This window comes from Rhinoderma darwinii, chromosome 4 (assembly GCF_050947455.1).
Source record: "Rhinoderma darwinii isolate aRhiDar2 chromosome 4, aRhiDar2.hap1, whole genome shotgun sequence".
NCBI lineage: Eukaryota > Metazoa > Chordata > Amphibia > Anura > Rhinodermatidae > Rhinoderma > Rhinoderma darwinii.
Genome location: NC_134690.1, coordinates 379,696,344 through 379,714,852, shown reverse-complemented (window position 1 = coordinate 379,714,852; position 18,509 = coordinate 379,696,344). Strand labels below are relative to the sequence as shown.

The 18,509-nt window shown below is 40.0% G+C and overlaps 1 protein-coding gene across 1 annotated transcript in view; it reads left to right on the top strand.

The window, feature by feature from the left end:
* The window catches only part of TTC7A (tetratricopeptide repeat domain 7A), a 293,419-nt gene extending 281,448 nt beyond the window's left edge, over positions 1–11,971 (top strand). The window contains exon 20 of the mRNA XM_075863204.1: positions 11,018–11,971. Coding sequence (XP_075719319.1) covers positions 11,018–11,239 — 222 coding nt within the window. The 3' untranslated portion in view covers positions 11,240–11,971. The remainder of the gene's footprint in view (positions 1–11,017) is intronic.
* Positions 11,972–18,509: the final 6,538 nt, after the last annotated feature.

Sequence of the window (18,509 nt, the reverse complement as noted above, 5' to 3'; positions counted from 1 at the left end):
TGGGTAAGTATGAACGTCTTTTTTTTTTTTTACAGGTTGATCTATATTGTTATCGGAAGTCACTGTCCAGGGTGCTGAAACAGTTACTGCCGATCGTTTAACTCTTTCAGCACCCTGGACAGTGACTATTTACTGACGTCTCCTAGCAATGCTCCCGTAATTACGGGTGCACACACGTAGTGACCCGTAATTACGGGAGCCCCATAGACTTCTATGGGCATGCCCGTGCCGTAATTACGGCCTGAAATAGGACATGTTCTATATTTTTCAACGGCACGGGCACCTTCCCGTAAGCATACGGGGAGGTACCCGCGGCCAATAGAAGTCCATGGGCCCGTAAAAACGTGCCGTAATTATGGCCCGTAATTACGGGCGTTTTTACGTTCGTGTGCATGGGGCCTTAGGCTGTGAAATTAAAAATCTAAATTTTTCAGATAAAAGGTACACATTTTTATTTTGTACAAGGAATAAAGGAGAAAATTCCTCCCAACATTTGTAAAGCAATTTCTTACGATTATGGCAATAACCCACATGTGGTTATAAACTGCTGGTTGGACAAACGGCAGGGCTCAGAAAGGCAGGAGTGTTATTTGGCATGTAGGTTTTGCTGGATTGGTTTCTGGGCGCCATGTCGCATTTGCAGAGCTTCTGAGGTACCAGTACAGGGGAAACCCCTTAAAAGTGACCCCATTTTGGAAACTAGACCCCTTGAGGAATTCATTGTAGTTTTCATGGGGTGCATGCGACTTTTTGATACATTTTTATTCTAGTTTTTAAGAGGCATGGTGACTAAAACACAGCAATTCTGCTATTGTTTTTTATTTCTTTTTTTTTACAGTGTTCACCGTGCGCTATAAATGACATATTCACTTTACGATTACAGCGATACAATTACGGCGATACCATATTGTTAACGCAATCATGGGCCAAAATATATGCATTATAATGATTCTTCACCCTTCAAGGTCCCCCCAGGTGGCTTGTCCCTTGTTACATGGGGGAGACACATTTCAGATACACAAGTTAATGTATCTCTACTTCTTATCTCACTAGAGAATGAAGACTGCAGATAAGATGGCACAACATTAAAGGAATAGTGTAAAAAAAAATATTTTTATATCAGTTTGAGGTTAGTGTTTTATAAAAAACTTTTGTATTTATTTGTGTGTTTGTGTGTTACTTTTTTTTATTTTTTTACTTTTTCTTCCCTATGGGGGCTGCCATTTTTTTTCCCATTTCTGTATGTGTCGATTAACGACCCATACAGACATGGAATACGGCAGCTACAGTCCCATAGTGAATGCGAACGGGGCCCGTTCCATCCACTATGGTGTACACCGTCTGTGTGGGAACGGCGCATGTTGAACTGAGCGCCGTCCGGCGCCATTTTCCTGTAGACCGGAAGTCGCGGCCGGACAGTAAGATTACTACTTCCGGTCGCGGCTTCCGGACTTGTGCACTTGGAGCAGCGGCAACAGACGGAGCGGACGGACCGGAGGGAGCGGCGGCGGCAGGAGCAGGTAAGTGATTTCTATGTATGTTCGTGTTTCAGTGTGTTTACTACTGTATGTAAACCTTCTACACTGTGTGTAGGAGGTTTGACCGTTCAATCCCCTCGTTTCTCCCGGCACTAGCCAGGATAAAGGAGGGGGGGATTCTGAGAGCTCACTAGAGCGAGGGATTTTTTCCCAATTTTGCAGCATAAAGCAATGTGGTTGCTTTACCACATGCAATGCTGCAATTTTGGGAATTGCTCCATCTAGTGACCAGTGCTGGGAAATATTATAAATTAGAATCTAATTTATAATATTTACTGACTCGTGAAAAAAAAAAAAAAATTAGAACAATGTTTAATCACCTACACACTAATTGTTTAACTAAAAAAAAAAATGCATTTTTTGCTAGCAACACATTCCCTTTAAATCATTTAAACAAATCCCTTCTTCAAGGCTGACCCCCTCCCTTATGGTAAACAATGTCATTCTCCATTCTACCAAGGATAAATGATCTGCTCCTTACAAGAATAATAAAAACATTCAATTCAATTCAAGAACACATAACATAGAATTGTTTCAAGGCAACTTCTGACTTAGATTAATATATTAGTTTTTACTTATTAATCTCAAGATGGCTCCTTCAGGCCACAAGATGGATTCCAACGATCCAAAATGGACGCCTTCCATACAAGATGGAGTCCATGCAAAATTTACTTTTTGCGTTGCCTTATTCTAAGAGCCATAACTTTTTTATTTTTCCATCAAGAAAGTCGTGTGTGGGTTTGTTTTTTTGTGTAACGAACTGTAGTTTCGATCAGTACCATTTTTGGGTAATTGTGACTTTTTGATCAATTCTTATTAAATTTTTTGCGAGGTGAAGTGACCAAAAAATTGATTCTGGTATGGTTCATTATTATTTTCTTTTATGGCGTTCACCGCGCGGGATAAATAACTAAATATTTTTATAGTTCAGGCCGTTACGGACGTGGTGATACTCATTATGTAGAGTTATTTTTTTTTTAATAATAAAGGACTGATAAGGGAAAAAGGGGGTTTTTATTCTTTTATTAGTTTAAAACTTTAATTTTTTTATTTTTACACAACTTCTTTTTAACCTTTTTTTTTTTTCCCACCTGGGGGACTTGAGGGCAGGAGGCTGTGATCCGAATTCTAATACACTGCACTACATGCGTAGTGCAGTGTATTAGAGCAGTCAGCTACTCGCTGACAGCAAGCATATTGGGTCCTGACTTTGTCAAAGTCAGGACCCACTAGGCTTCCGTAGGTGGCATAGCCTCTGGTTGCCATAGCAACGATCGACTCCCGCTATCATGTAGCGGGACGTAGATGGTGGTTTAACCCCTAAGAAGCCGCGACCGCTATTAAACGCGGCTTCTAAGGGGTTAATCAGAGGGGACACTGCGATCGGTCCCTGCTGAAGGAGCTGCGGCAACTGCTGTACGAGACAGCAGTTGTCACAGCTCCTGTATGTTCCGGGAGGATGGCCAAAATGGCCGATCCTCCCGTGACATACTATTAGGTCATGGAGCGCGAACGATGCGCTTACCATGACCTAATAGTACGTCAAGGAGTGGAAAGGGGTTAAGAACTGGCACGAGAGCAGAGCAGAGGAGGCACAGTCCTGCGGTCGCGGCTGCCGTAAAGAAGGGGATGCCGGAATAACACAGTGGTGCTTGAAAGTTTGAGAACCCTTCAGAATTTTATATATTTCTACATAAATTTGACCTAAAACTACATCAAAGTCCTAAAAGTAGATAAAGAGAACAAAATCAAACAAATGAGTCAAAAATATTAGACCTGGTCATTTATTTATTGAGGAAAATGATCCAATATCACATATCTGTGATAGAAAAAGTATGTGAACCTTTAGAACTAGCAGATCGTTTGAAGGTGAAATTAGTCGGGTGTTTTCAATCATTGGGATGACATCAGGTGTGAGCGGGCGACCTTTGCTATTTAAAGAACAAGGATTTATCAAAGTCTGATCTTCACAACACATGTCTGTGGAAATGTATCATGGCACGAACAAAGGAGATATCTGAGGACCTCAGAAGAAGAGTTGTTGATGCTCATCAGGCTGGAAAAGTTTACTTCACCACTCCGCAGTCAGACAGATTGTGTACAAATGGAGGAAATTCAAGACCATTAATACCCTCCCCAGGAGTGGTCGACCAACAAAGATCACGCCAAGAACAAGGCGTATAATAGTCTGTGAGTTCACAAAAAAAACCAAGGTAACCTCTAAGCTGCTAAAGGCCTTTCTCTCATTAGCTAATGTTAATATTCATGAGTCCTTCATCAGGAAAACACTGGACAACAATGGTGTGCATGGCAGGACTGCAAGGGGAAAGCTGCTGCTGTCCAAAAAGAACATTGCTGCCTGTCTGCAGTTTGCTAAAGATCACCTGGACAAGCCAAAAGACTACTGGAACAATATTTTGTGGACTGATATAGAAAATAGAACTTTTTAAGATATTTGGAGAACGAAAACACTGCGTCCCAGCATAAAAATCTCATACCATCTGTGAAACACGGTGGTGGTGGTAGTAACATGGTCTGGGCTGTTTTGCTGCATCTGGGCCAGGACAGCCATCATCATTGATGGAACAATGAATTCTGAATTATACCAGCAAATTCTACAGGAAAATGTCAGGACATCTGTCCATGATCTGAATCTCAAGAGAACGTGGAAGTAAACAATGAATGTTCCTACTGTATAACAACAAGCAGAGATCTTAAAAACTGTGAGGAAATAATACAGAAAGTAAATTGGAAAATTCTATAACATTAATTGTACAAAAAATAACATTAATTTGCTGAAACCCAACAACCCCTTTAATTTATAATGTAATGCTAGTGCCCAAAAATCCCTCATTGCCATTTTGGCTGCCTGTAGCCTCCACTAGGGGGAGCTTTACATGTTACTGAATACTTATTCTAAAGTTCAATGTGAGCTGTATAAATCCACTTTCAGTAAGCTCGCCCTAGTGGCGGCATTTAACGCTTTGACTGTGTGAAGAGAAGCAGAGGATTTGGAGCTCTGCATCAGAAAAACCTAGCACTGACCCATATATACACTAAGGTTCAAAAGTTTGGGGTCACCCAGACAATTTTGTGTTTTCCATGAAAACTCACACTTATATTTATCAAATGAGTTGCAAAATGACTAGAAAATATAGTCAAGACATTGACAATGTTAGAAATAATGATTTTTATTTGAAATAATAATTTTCTCCTTCAAACTTTGCTTTCGTCAAAGAATGCTCCATTTGCAGCAATTACAGCATTGCAGACCTTTGGCATTCTAGCTGTTAATTTGCTGAGGTAATCGGGAGAAATTTCAACCCATGCTTCCAGAAGCCCCTCCCACAAGTTGGATTGGCTTGATGGGCACTTCTTGCATACCATACGGTCAAGCTGCTCCCACAACAGCTCTATGGGGTGGAGATCTGGTGACTGCGCTGGCCACTCCATTACAGATAGAATACCAGCTTCCTGCTTCTTCCCTAAATAGTTCTTGCATAATTTGGAGGTGTGCTTTGGGTCATTCTCCCGTTGTAGGATGAAATTGGCTCCAATCAAGCGCTGTCCATAGGGTATGGCATGTGTTTTGCAAAATGGAGTGATAGCCTTCGTTATTCAAAATCCCTTTTACCTTGTACAAATCTCCCACTTTACCAGCACCAAAGCAACCCCAAACCATAACATTACCTCCACCATGCTTGACAGATGGCGTCAGGCACTCTTCCAGCATCTTTTCAGTTGTTCTGCGTCTCATAAATGTTCTTCTGTGTGATCCAAATACCTCAAACTTCGATTCGTCTGTCCATAACACTTTTTTCCAATCTTCCTCTGTCCAATGTCTGTGTGCTTTTGCCCATATTAATCTTTTCCTTTTATTAGCCAGTCTCAGATATGGCTTTTTCTTTGCCACTCTGCCCTGAAGGCCAGCATCCCGGAGTCGCCTCTTCACTGTAGACGTTGACACTGGCGTTTTTCGGGTACTATTTAATGAAGCTGCCATTTGAGGACATGTGAGGCGTCTATTTCTCAAACTAGACACTCTAATGTACTTGTCTTGTTGCTCAGTTGTGCAGCGGGGCCTCCCACTTCTCTTTCTACTTTGGTTAGAGCCTGTGTGTGCTGTCCTCTGAAGGAAGTAGTACACACCGTTGTAGGAAATCTTCAGTTCCTTGCCAATTTCTCGCATGGAATAGCCTTCATTTCTAAGAACAAGAATAGACTGTCGAGTGGCTGTTTTCTAGCCATTTTGAGAGTTTAATCGAACCCACAAATGTAATGCTCCAGATTCTCAACTAGCTCAAAGGAAGGTCAGTTTTATAGCTCCTCTAAACAGCAAAACTGTTAACAGCGGTGCTAACATAATTCCACAAGGGTTTTCAAGTGTTTTCTAATCATCCATTAGCCTTCTAACACAGTTAGCAAACACAATGTACCATTAGAACACTGGAGTGATGGTTGCTGGAAATGGGCCTCTATACACCTATGTAGACATTGCATTAAAAACCAGATGTTTGCAGCTAGAATAGTCATTTACCACATTAACAATGTATAGAGTGTATTTCTGATTAATTGAATGTTATCTTCATTGAAAAAAACGGTGCTTTTCTTTCAAAAATAAGGAAATTTCTAAGTGACCCTAAACTTTTGAACGGTAGTGTATATATATATATATATATATATATATATATATATATATATATATATGTATAAAACTAATAACAGTATTTTGGACCTATGTAGATAAATCAATACAAAAAAAAGCAGGCATACCTTTACGCCATGGATAAACTTGCTAATTTGTATTTTCCAAGAGCAAATGAGATCAGATTGCAGTAGAGAGATGCAGGCTCAGACAGTTTAGACACCTGCAGTATTGTACGTATATCATGATGGTTACTGTTGCTCAGCATATGTGAAAAAGGGGCACTCATAAAATGTGTGACAAAATTCGCTTAGTCCCATAGAAGGGACACAATGCTGTCAGAGTGAGTCATTTTAATGAGCTGAGCAGGATGGTAATAAGACAAGTGACCAATAAAAGAGCCAACGCAGAATAAAAGACAAAAGACCTGCAAGAACGAAGCCTGGGCATGATTCAGCACCAGTAAGAGGTCTTGTCAGTCGCCATTATTTCGCCTTCTTCCTTTATCACATGCAGCAGACGTGTTCACTCTCTGTCGTTTCAGCTTTTAACCAATTTACATGTTCTAGAGGTAGTTCGCGTTAAGTAAAACAGGTTGTCACTCCTGTCACTGTAGATTACATTCCCTGAGCCGAAGGTTCTGCAAATCACAGCATAATTCAATAATATATCCTCAAAGTCATGTTTAATCTGTCTCCGTACAGGCTTTCATTCCGATGAATTAAATATGGTATTCAATATGTATTGTTATTACCAGACCTGTAAACATAGAGCTCTTTGAAAAAGTATTCACCCCCTTCCAGTTGTCCTCTGTTATTGCATATATATGTCACAGTGAATGGTATCTCGTCTTTAGGAAAAACATATTAATAATAATTGTATTATTAGTAAGAATAATATTATTTCAGTCTCACTAATGAATAATTTCTGAGCCCTACTATTGGCTAAGTAGATATAGAAAGCTTGTGCTTTCTGTGTTAGGCCCCACCCCTTACTAACCGAAACCAAAGACCACGCTTTATATTATTGAGCAAGCATTTTTAAACTTGTGCCTGTAATGTCCCTCGCTCCCCGCATTGTACCTACCCTCACCCGGCGTCCTGGTCCATGCCGATCCTTTCCTTCCTGCAAAGGATCTGGCGGCTGCTCTCGCCCCGTCGCTATACACTGGAACCGGTATGCGCCCGCTGACCCTTGCTTTCATAAAGGGCCAGTATGCATCCAAATAACTTTCAAGCAGCTTCCCTGGGTATTTAAGTTCCTCTTATTTTTTTGCTCTTGGCCAGAGCAATTTTGTTCTTCTAGTGTTCCCAGTGTTCCACTAGTCTCAGCTATCTCCTTTATTGGATTTCCCATTCTTTTTACCTCAGTCTATACCTTGACCATCCATGCCTGCCATCTTCCTTGAAGTTTTGACTAGTTACCCGTGACATACTTCTTCCACCTGCCCTGACCATTAGCTGCATGTCCCGTTACGAACCTTGCCACCTGCCCTTACCATTTGCCATACCAGACCACAGCTTTAACACTTCACCTTTTATTTTGCCCGTCAACCAAGGGAGACTACTCTAAGGGTAGCGACCTGGTGTCCCCCTGCCGCAAACTCCAGATCCCTGTACAGGGGTTTAAGGGTAAGGACCAGTGGTTTCCTGAGACTCCGCTCCCCAGTTTAGCCCCACGCCAAATTCCTTGGTGACAAGGTGGGTTCACACCGCCCTCTGCTGGCCCCATGACAGAAAATCCCATGGGCTCCGTGATTCTTCCATAGAAGCCAATAGGTAATTTTCCAACTGAAGTTTCTTATGTCCATGTGGCTACTGTAAGGCAAATGTCTGGAATAGCTGCTTACGGCTCAAAAAAGATGGCTGCCCCCAGAATCATGTAGAAGAATAGAATTTTTAAAAAGTATACAATTGAAAAATCAGATTTCCCTATATAGTTTTAATGAAATATTAAAATGATACATTCCCTTTAAAGCATAGATTGTTTATAACAAACTGTAAATTTCTTAATAAAATCTTATTTCATAAATTGAACCATATACATATACTTCTGGACTGTTTCTATATTAAACCAACATCATCGTGATCTGTATGGAATAAAACGTGCTTTTATAAAGTCGTCACATGTCTAATAGGTGTCTGGAGACAGTGTGTCAAGAGAGGTATGCGCGTTACATTTCCATCGTATTAATAAATTTCCCTTAATTCTAGTGGCAGACATTATTATCTGTTACATAATCAGATGGGTGAACTGTGCCTGGCGTGAATAGCATTAAATTAATGCCCCTGAAACATTTGCATTAGAAAGCTTATATTTGACATGCACTTAATTAAAAGAAAAGTGAGGTAAATTGCAGGAATGAAGAATATCAAGGGTTTGCAATACAAATGAACTTGCGACAGGAAAGAACGATCCACTACAGTTTTGTAACTTTTTCAAGGTGAGTTGAATATTTTTAGTATTGCCCACCAGACATGTTACATATATATATGTCTGGTGATGATGTGTCATCGAAACACATGACTGTGGCCATTGTGGTGACGACACTAATGGCTCGTGGCCGGGTGGAATAATGGCTTAAATGAAATACTTTTTGGATATAATTACGAACAATAACATAAGGAAACTAAAACAAAACTTGTTTGTATTTATTTTATATCATTGTTCTCCTTTTCGCTACACCTCTTGCTATCTTACGGTGGATCTTCACAGATCCTTCGGCAAATTTTGCATCCATTAAACGGTTGTGTACTGTACGTTCATCCATTATTGTGTTAGATTGTATGATCTCTTGCACCAGTCCTGCTGACATCACCAATCTAATAAGCCAATGAATTTTGGGCATCATGCCCTCCTGTGATTGGTATTTCAAATGCATTTACATATTATGTGTAAAAAGGCATCTGTACCTCAGGTAGACCATCTGAATTTGCCATGGGGCCAGTAGAAGGGGTAATATCTCTGGTTGAACCCATTACCCTTCCCAATAGATGGTTACCCCTGCATAGGAACCACTTCTATGAGCACATTAACAATAGCAAACAAGGTAGGGGGAAGTGACCCAATGACCTTACAGTAATTGGAGGAAGGGGCGAAAAGCTCTAGTCATCATTTCCTGGAATAAGGGTGAGATGGCACAAGCAAGGGTCATTATTTTGATTTGGGTTTCTATTAGTTTTTAAGTTTCCACAGGCACCACAAAGTTTGCTTCCCTTATGTCCAACAAACAATAAGCATAGAAAGGTTAACAAGCCCTGAGGCCATCCTGTCCCCGATGAGGGAGTCGAGGTTTGAGACGGCATGAACCAGCACCTGAGAGAGGACAGGGCTTACAGAAATCCACGCACATGCTGCAGAAACATCCCTATTCCCATGTATGGAATTCATTTTTCAGTCGCAGAAATTTCTGCAATCATTCTGCCGCGTGTGAACATACCCTTAGGGTAGGAATCCGATATAATTTATCTACACTAATTTTAAAACATTTAGCCAATTCCTTAACTAAAAATCTTTTGTTTTCTGACAAATCTTGGATTTGTTGCATTCCTTTAATCCACCCAGGTTTCTTTCTTGAAAACACATGACGATTTATTGATCTATTACAGGAAACAGTAAATTTCGGTCTTTGAACTGTCAGAGAAACAAACCAGCAAATTGCAATTTTTGGTGTCGAGTAATACACCACTAATTGCTTCATATTAAATTCTAACAAGCAGTGACATAGAAGAAGGCCAAGACGGACAGGAACATTTATCAAAATGACGCCGTATGTTGCTGCTATAGTTGCGGAGAAACAGGTCCGAAAGCACAAGATGAACAATACTCGTCAATTTAAGAGTTATTTTAAACTGACAACTACCTGCGAGCGGCTGCACGTTCATGTAAATGCAGAACATAGGGAGTTAATTAACTTTGCAAATGGATATTCTGGTTATCTAGTGGGTGTCAGTCTGCCTTTATTATTCAGCAGTCAAACGTTCTGGAGATATCCACACATTTCCCATACAGCTGTGTTGGTAGATAGACAAGTAAATTTAGCAGTTTAAAACAGTCTACCCAATTATAATAAAAAAATAATTATATCCATGTAAATGGTTCCAAAAAAAAGCCAATTATGACCTTGATGTAGCCAGGGGAACACCACCCATGAGGTAAGTGATCAGTAATAAAGCTGATTGTGGAGCAAATCATGGAATATATATTATACGTTATACTGTGAAACTATGTTGAGAATTCATCTCTAGAATGTTTTGGTCTTGAGGCTTCTCAATTTTTTGTTCCAATTGGTAATGATTGTCCTTTTATTCTTCAACTCTGCACTTTTTTAATTTCAATCCCAAGGATACCATGGCCACTTCATCCAGCTGATCAACGGGGGTCAGACCTCTATGATCAAATATTGTTAGTCTATCCTAATTCTAGGTCATCAATATTAAAGTCCATGAAAAAAAACCTTTGGTTTAATCAAAAATTCACTTCTTTTTCGTCCATAGTATTCTTGGTCTTTTATCTTTCAAACCAAGCGCTAGTGTAATGGACAGCCCAAAATAATAAAAGTCATTTCAGAATAAAATCTTATAACTGTTAAATCTACACTTTTCAAATTCTAGTCTTGCAAATTTCTTCAAACTACTCTTACAATTTTTTCGAGACTTTATTGGTCATTTACCAGAATTGGGACAGTGGGCTATGGCAACAAATGAGGAGTTGGCTGATTCATAAATAACACCAAAAAAGCAGATATTGGACTGGTTAATTGTCAAGTTGGTGTTAAAACCCTAGTGACATAAATCACTTTGCCTCATAAAGTCCTGTTTTTGTTTTCTTCCAGGGGCTTATACTGAATAGACTTGGTCGGAACACACTGGCCGAGAAGTATTTCCGAGATGCTGTACAAATTCAGAGCACTTCACATGATGCTTGGAATGGACTGGGGGAGGTTTTACAAGATCAGGGGAAGCATGAAGATGCTGTAGAATGTTTTATATCTGCACTAGACCTGGAGTCCAGCAGCCCAGTAGCCCCGTTCACCATTATTCCTCGTGAACTGTAAAGAATTCTCCAAAACCCTGAACATTCCATTTATTCAGACCAAAGAATTTTTGCAATACCTGAATGAGATTTTAATTTTGTAATTATCTTCATAAATCATTTTACGATGAAAATGTTATTGTAATTTAAAAAATAAATTCTATAAGTAGGAAACTTTTTATACTTCAAAATTTTTGGAACTACGGGATCAGTTTTTCCTCTGCAGTAATTATATCACAAATGTCTGCACACAAAACTTTAACTAAAATATGGCAAAAAGGAGTACGTTTTTTCTGTCGGATTCATGGCATGATCTGTCAGACGTCGTATTACTGAGGTATTCTCACCAATGTGGTGTCGTATAGAAGCGCCATAGGGCAGCACAGACTTTAGTTAATAATTAGTGGATGTTTTGTCATTGAGATTTCCACTAGAGAAAATCAACTATTTTGTAAGGAATCATCACATAATGAATATTAGAATACAACTGTATTTAAAGTTAAATAAAAATAGAACATTTCAGTCAAATAATATATTTTTTAAGAATTTTAATTTTGCCATGTGAAAATGATGCTGCAGTACTGTGATTTGCCAACATAAAATATCAATATAATTACTATTTATATCTTCATTATTTTTTTTTATAATGAATATGGTTATTTACGGGGCTAACGGATGTGGAGAATGTACAGAACTCTGGTCGCGACAGAATAAAGTTGTTAATACTGTAAATGTTCTGAATTATATTAAAAATATTTGAAACTAAAAGGGGTTTTCTGGTTGTATGTAAAAAAAACACTTAATCATTGTGTACTCAGAAGTTATTATAAGTTCTGCAACTTTCTAATATTTTTTTTCTTCTAATTTCATTCTTTAATATCTTACCATTTTAAAATCTCTGCTGTTTCCGGAAATCCCTGCCGCCTCATCAGCCAGTGGGCGGAGCTCAGCGTCAAAAGGTAGGACGGGGTCAGGGACCCCATTCTAGAGATGGATATGGGATCCAGAGGTGGTACTTGCATGTTTTAGACATTTATGGCATATGCTGTGGAGATGGGAATACTCCTTTAATACTGGTTCTGATAAAAAGGTGTCAAAACACACAGTGCATCGCAGCTTGTTGTTGTTTGGAGCTGCAGATCGTTTAGAGTACCCATGCTGACCCATGTCAACCGCCAAAAGCGCCTACAATGGGCACCTGAGCATTAGAACTGGACCATGGAGCCATGGAAGAAGGTGGCCTGCCTATTCTGACTTTTCTTTTACATCATGTGGACGAGTGGCGCCAGTGTGATGCTCTGGGCAACGTTCTGCTTGGAAACCTTGAGTCCTGGCATTCATTTGGATGTTACTTTGACAAGTACCACCTACCTAAACATTGTTTCAGACCTAGTACACTCCTTTACCAGTACTATCTAATAGCAGTGCCATCTTTTATCAGGATATCCTGCCTGCCACACCGCAAAAATTGTTCAGGAATGGTTTGAAGAACATGACAAAGAGTTTAAAGTCTTGACTTGGCCTCCAAATTAGTCCAGAACTCAATCCGATTCAGTATTTGTGGGATGTGCTGGAAAAACAAATCCATTCCATGGAAGCCCCACCTCACAACTTACAGGACTAAAGGAATTCGCTGAAAGATACCACAGGACACCTTCAGAGGTCTTGTGGCGTCCATGCCTCGACGGGTCAGAGCTGTTTTGGCAGCACAAGGAGAATCTACGCAGTATTAGGCAGGTGGTTTTAATATTATGGCTAAACAATGTATATTATAATTTGAGGAAACACAAAACTTAATTAAATGGCACCATGGTGGCTCAGTAGATAGCACTGTTGCCTTGCAGTTATGGGGTCCTGGGTTTGAAATAAACCTAAGGCACCAGATAGCGTCTTGAGTAGCTAGGTACACTATATTCCAAAAGACCAGCTATTCCTGTTGAGAACCACCATTCTCAGTAACAGCTCCATCAGTCTGAGAGTATTCACCAGCATTTTTTTTGCTGGTAGTTGTTTAAAATGTGAGGCATTCCCGGTTATAGATTGTCCATGTCACTCAACTGTAAACATAATAGCCTCGGAAAGAAAGACCTCACAGGCATTAAGGATCTTATGGTAGCCATGGAATGCCTACCAGGACTCCCCTAACTTTGTTCGATGGGCTCAGGGTTGGTAAATTATCTGACACCACTGTACCCCTACCTGGCACTATTTGTGGAAGAAAGCCGCCATGTTTTTATAATCATGTACAACTCCTTTAACAATCGCTTTACATAAAAGTGTCTAGGTTGAAAGGTTTTGTCACCAAAGATAATGGTTATTTTTCAAAAAGGTCACACGCAGCTGCATCAGGCTATGGTTAGCACAATCATCTCATTTCCCTTCGGACTGACTAGAACCACAGGAAGCCAACTGATGTTAGACCAGAGTTCCTGGGAAAAACCTTCACCACAAAAGGTACAACACCCAGGCTACAAATTCATGCAAGTGGAGTTATTTAACATGAATAGTCAGTGCCCTTGTAGAAACTGATACACAGCCGAGTACTATCATGTCAGCGATCCCACTGATCAACCTGATTTTATATTTGCATTGCCCTAAAAGAAAAACTCTAAAACTACTGTTATTAAAGAACATGTTTAGTGCTGGACAAAAAACATTCTAGCCGTGTGTCATAAGTTCGGACAGTTCATTGGGCGCTGTCAATGGCTGTGTATATATTCAATGCTCACGTTTATTATTTAGTCTTTGTGCTTTATATATATAACTGCTTGTTTGTTGATTTTATACATTTATGGTTAATCTGCTCTTAGGAATATTGTTGTTGTAACAACAGTACAAAATAATTTCAAACAGAAGGAAAAAACTAAATGTAACAACACTCGGCAAAGAGTCCACGAGCCCCCACTTTGAGCTGGAATCCAGAGAGACGAATATATCCAATAAAATTATACTATCATACTAAGTACTAACGCTGGGGATAGGGACTACTGCAACACATGTCTATGGGGCTTCACAGTGCCCTCCCGCTGATGATCATGCAGGCTCAGCTGTTATGCCCATGTGATCACCATGATGTACATGCATGGTATCGTGCAAGAATTAAAAGGTAACCCCATCCAAAACATATTGCTCTTGCTTGCATGGTTTTTTAACAAAGGATCCTTCACATCAGAGGATTGTGGCAGAATAAGTGACTAATTATTATTAGATATATTATACGTGGTTATATTATACTATATTGTATCCTATATTTCATTATTATTACATATTATATTTAGTTCTTATATGTTATACTTCCTTATGTTATATATTACACTTTATTATTATTATTATTATTATTATTATTATATATTATACTTCGTTGTTATTATTTACTATACATAATTATATATTATACTTTGTTATTATTATATATTATACTTCATTATATTATACTTCGTTATTATATATATATATATATATATATATATATATATATAAAATATTTTGTTATTATATATATTATACTTTCTTGTTATTTTATATATTATCTTTCGTTATTATATATATTATACTTTGTTGTTGTTATTATTATTATTATATAATAATTTTGTTGTTGCTGTTATTATTATTATTCTATATTAGACTTTGTTAGTATTATGTATGTTCTGTATTATACTTTGTTGTTGTTATTATTATTATTATTATATATTAGAGTTTGTTGTTATTATTATGTATGTTATATATTATACTTTGTTGTTGTTGTTATTATTATACTTGGTTATTTTCTTCTCCCAAAGACATTTTTGTCTGGATGAACACATTATCCTTTAAGTATTGCACTGTTTAATTTAATATTTAATTTGAAAAATGTGAAGTTTCAGAAAATTTCTCATATTTGCTAGGAGCCCAACAGACATAGCTGGAGGGAGTCTGAGGACAAAAGAAAACCTGACATTATCTAGAGAATATTTTAAGAGGTGACAGATCGGTTTCATTGTTTGGGCCATTAGATTCCACATTTACAGGGACTTCCTGACCCTTCATAAAGACAACCCTTATTTACGCATGCCCGGTGGACTGAATGTGTCGCATTAACCTGATGTATGTCCCGCTTTCAGCAGAGAAAAGGGAAATATATGTGACTGCTACAAAACAATCAAGGCAATAAAAAAAGAAAAAGCCTATACAATTGTTATTTATATTTCCACAATAAAAAATAAGAGAAAAACTGAGAGAGAGAAATTATTTTATTTTGGTAAATCTGAAGGCTTCAAGTCTTGCTATATTTTTCTCTATTAGGCTATAAACAGGATGACTTTGTGACATTGGTCTCGCAATTCCCAGTTGCGCATTAAAATCACACATGAGACTTTAGCACAATTTTCATGCAACTTGATCATGCGTCTTTTTATCCCAGATTTTAAAGTAGTAGAGAGGGGCCTGCGCATGCATATGGCATATGGACAGGGGTTGTCCAGTAGAAAAACTCCTTTTAAATGATAAATTTAGTACTTCTATATCTATATCTTCCCACACATGTAAAGTAAATGTCCACTTTTAATACAATGTCGTCCAGCATTCTCAGTGGCGGATTAAGTAAACCATGGGCCCTGGGCTGTTCCACAAGCTTGGGCCCCCTTCTCCACCACCGCCCTGCCACGTCATGTCTATATTAAACACTACCTTTCTGTGTGAGCATTGACAAATGAGTGCTACGATTCCCCTTGTCAAAGGGCTGTGTCCCTACACACTGACAGTCTCCAACCATCGCTGACAGTATCACACTGTGTAGGGGACACATCCTCCTGACAAGGGGAATGGTAACACGCATGTGTCTATTAGTTCTGGGTACACAAAGACTTTATGTGGAATACAAGGATTTCCGATAACTGACATGTCAGGAGAGGGGACAGATAAATGCAATGACTCACAGGAGATGTCTTCACTGATGGGTCGTTCTCTTTTCTTCTCCATCTGACGCAGACCGCTATGGCGACTTCTCCTGATGACTGCAGTTTCCTGATGAGAAATCTTTTCCCCTTGATTCTGTAGCCATTTTCAGCGTCTATAGCAACATAAAAATTCAGAAATAAACACCATAAATTGTCTTATACCCCAGACCCCTAAGCAAATTAAGACCCAGGCCCATACATTAACTCAAACCAATAAATTCAGTCCCCAAGAGGTAACTAAACTTTTAAAAAACATTTGGCGTGTCATAGTGAGAGTGATATGTCAGAAGTTTTGATTGATGGGGGTCTCAGCATTGAGACCACCACCGATCACTAAAACAAAGCAGCAGGAGTGCCCGGGTGAGCGCTGTTCCACTTCATTTCTGATTGTCTTTCCTCGTCGTGGTGTACGGACTCATAGACTTTCTGTTGTGCCATACACCGCATGCTCGGCTATCAGAGGAAAGACGATCAGAAACAAAGTGGCAAAGCACTCACCTGAGCGCTTCTGCCACTTTGTTTCAGCGATTGGTGGGGTCTCAGTGCCCGGACCCCCACCGATTAGAACATTTGACATGTCACTATGACATGTAATTTTTTTTAAAAAGTTTCGTTAGTTACCCTTTAAGCAGTCAGACACCCCTCCCCAGTGCATCTGACTGACTGCTGAGTGCCCTATGGGAGGGTCTAAGTGTCTGACACTTAGGGCGGATTTACACGAGCGTGTGCGTTTTGCGCACACAAAAAATGCGGCGTTTTGCGCGCGCAAAAGGCACTTAACAGCTCCGTGTGTCATCACCATATGATGCGCGGCTGCGTGCCTTTCGCGCACCCGCCATCATTATGACACTCTGTTTGTATGTTTGTAGCACCTGGTGCTTTTCTGTTTGCAATCATAGTTATACTGCTGTTGAGCAAATCACGCACGTCCCACGGAGGTGCCTCCGTGTGGCATGCGTGATTTTCACGCACCCATTGACTTCAATGGGTGCGTGATGCGCAAAAAAACGCAGAAATATAGGACATGTCGTCAGTTTTACGCAGCGGACTCACGCTGCGCAAAAATCACTGACAGTCTGCACTGCCCCATATACTTGCATAGGTCCGTGCGACGCGCGTGAAGAGCACGCGCGTTGCACGGACGAATTACACGTTCGTGTAAATCCGCCCTTATGGCTCTTGGGGGGGGGGAGGAGTTATTCCCCTATAGAACCCTGAACAGTCAATCAATACTGCTGTTGAGCAAATCACGCACGTCCCACGGAGGTGCCTCCGTGTGGCATGCGTGATTTTCACGCACCCATTGACTTCAATGGGTGCGTGATGCGCAAAAAAACGCAGAAATATAGGACATGTCGTCAGTTTTACGCAGCGGACTCACGCTGCGCAAAAATCACTGACAGTCTGCACTGCCCCATATACTTGCATAGGTCCGTGCGACGCGCGTGAAGAGCACGCGCGTTGCACGGACGAATTACACGTTTGTGTAAATCCGCCCTTATGGCTCTTGGGGGGGGGGAGGAGTTATTCCCCTATAGAACCCTGAACAGTCAATCAAACGCTCTGACCCCCCCCCCGCAGAATAATAACTACTGAGGGCTCCATGGGGGAGATTATACTGCAGGGGGTGTTCTGAGCATCTGACTTACTGCAGAGGGCTCTATGGGTGGGAAATTATTTTGCACACAAAAAATGTGAGATTAAACACCCTATATACAATTCACACTAACACCACGCACTATATATTCAAACCACACACACTATATAGACTTACATTATAGACACTATAAACACAGCACACACTATATACACAGCACACACTATATACACAGCACACACTATATACACAGCACACACTATATACACAGCACACACTATATACACAGCACACACTATATACACAGCACACACTATATACACAGCACACACTATATAGACTTACATTATGACACACACACACTACATAGACTTACATTATAGACACTATATACACAGCACACACTATATAGACTTACATTAACACACACACACACACACACACACACACACACACCACACACACACCACACACACCACACACACCACACACACACACACACACACACACACACACACACACACACACACGTCTCTTCCTCTGCGGTGCTTGTCTCTGGCAGCCTCCAGGACCTTAATCATGTGACTGTGACGTCACCACAGGTCCTTCACCCTCTAGTTTCAGTTTTGCCGTTATCAGGCAGCTGCTGGAGGTTTAGACAGGAGGGACAGTGTACAGCAACACAGAGGAGCTGACTGTCAGGGAGACTCCAGCACCTGCCCATCACAATCTCTGACAGTCTGCTCTCTACAGCTGATGTG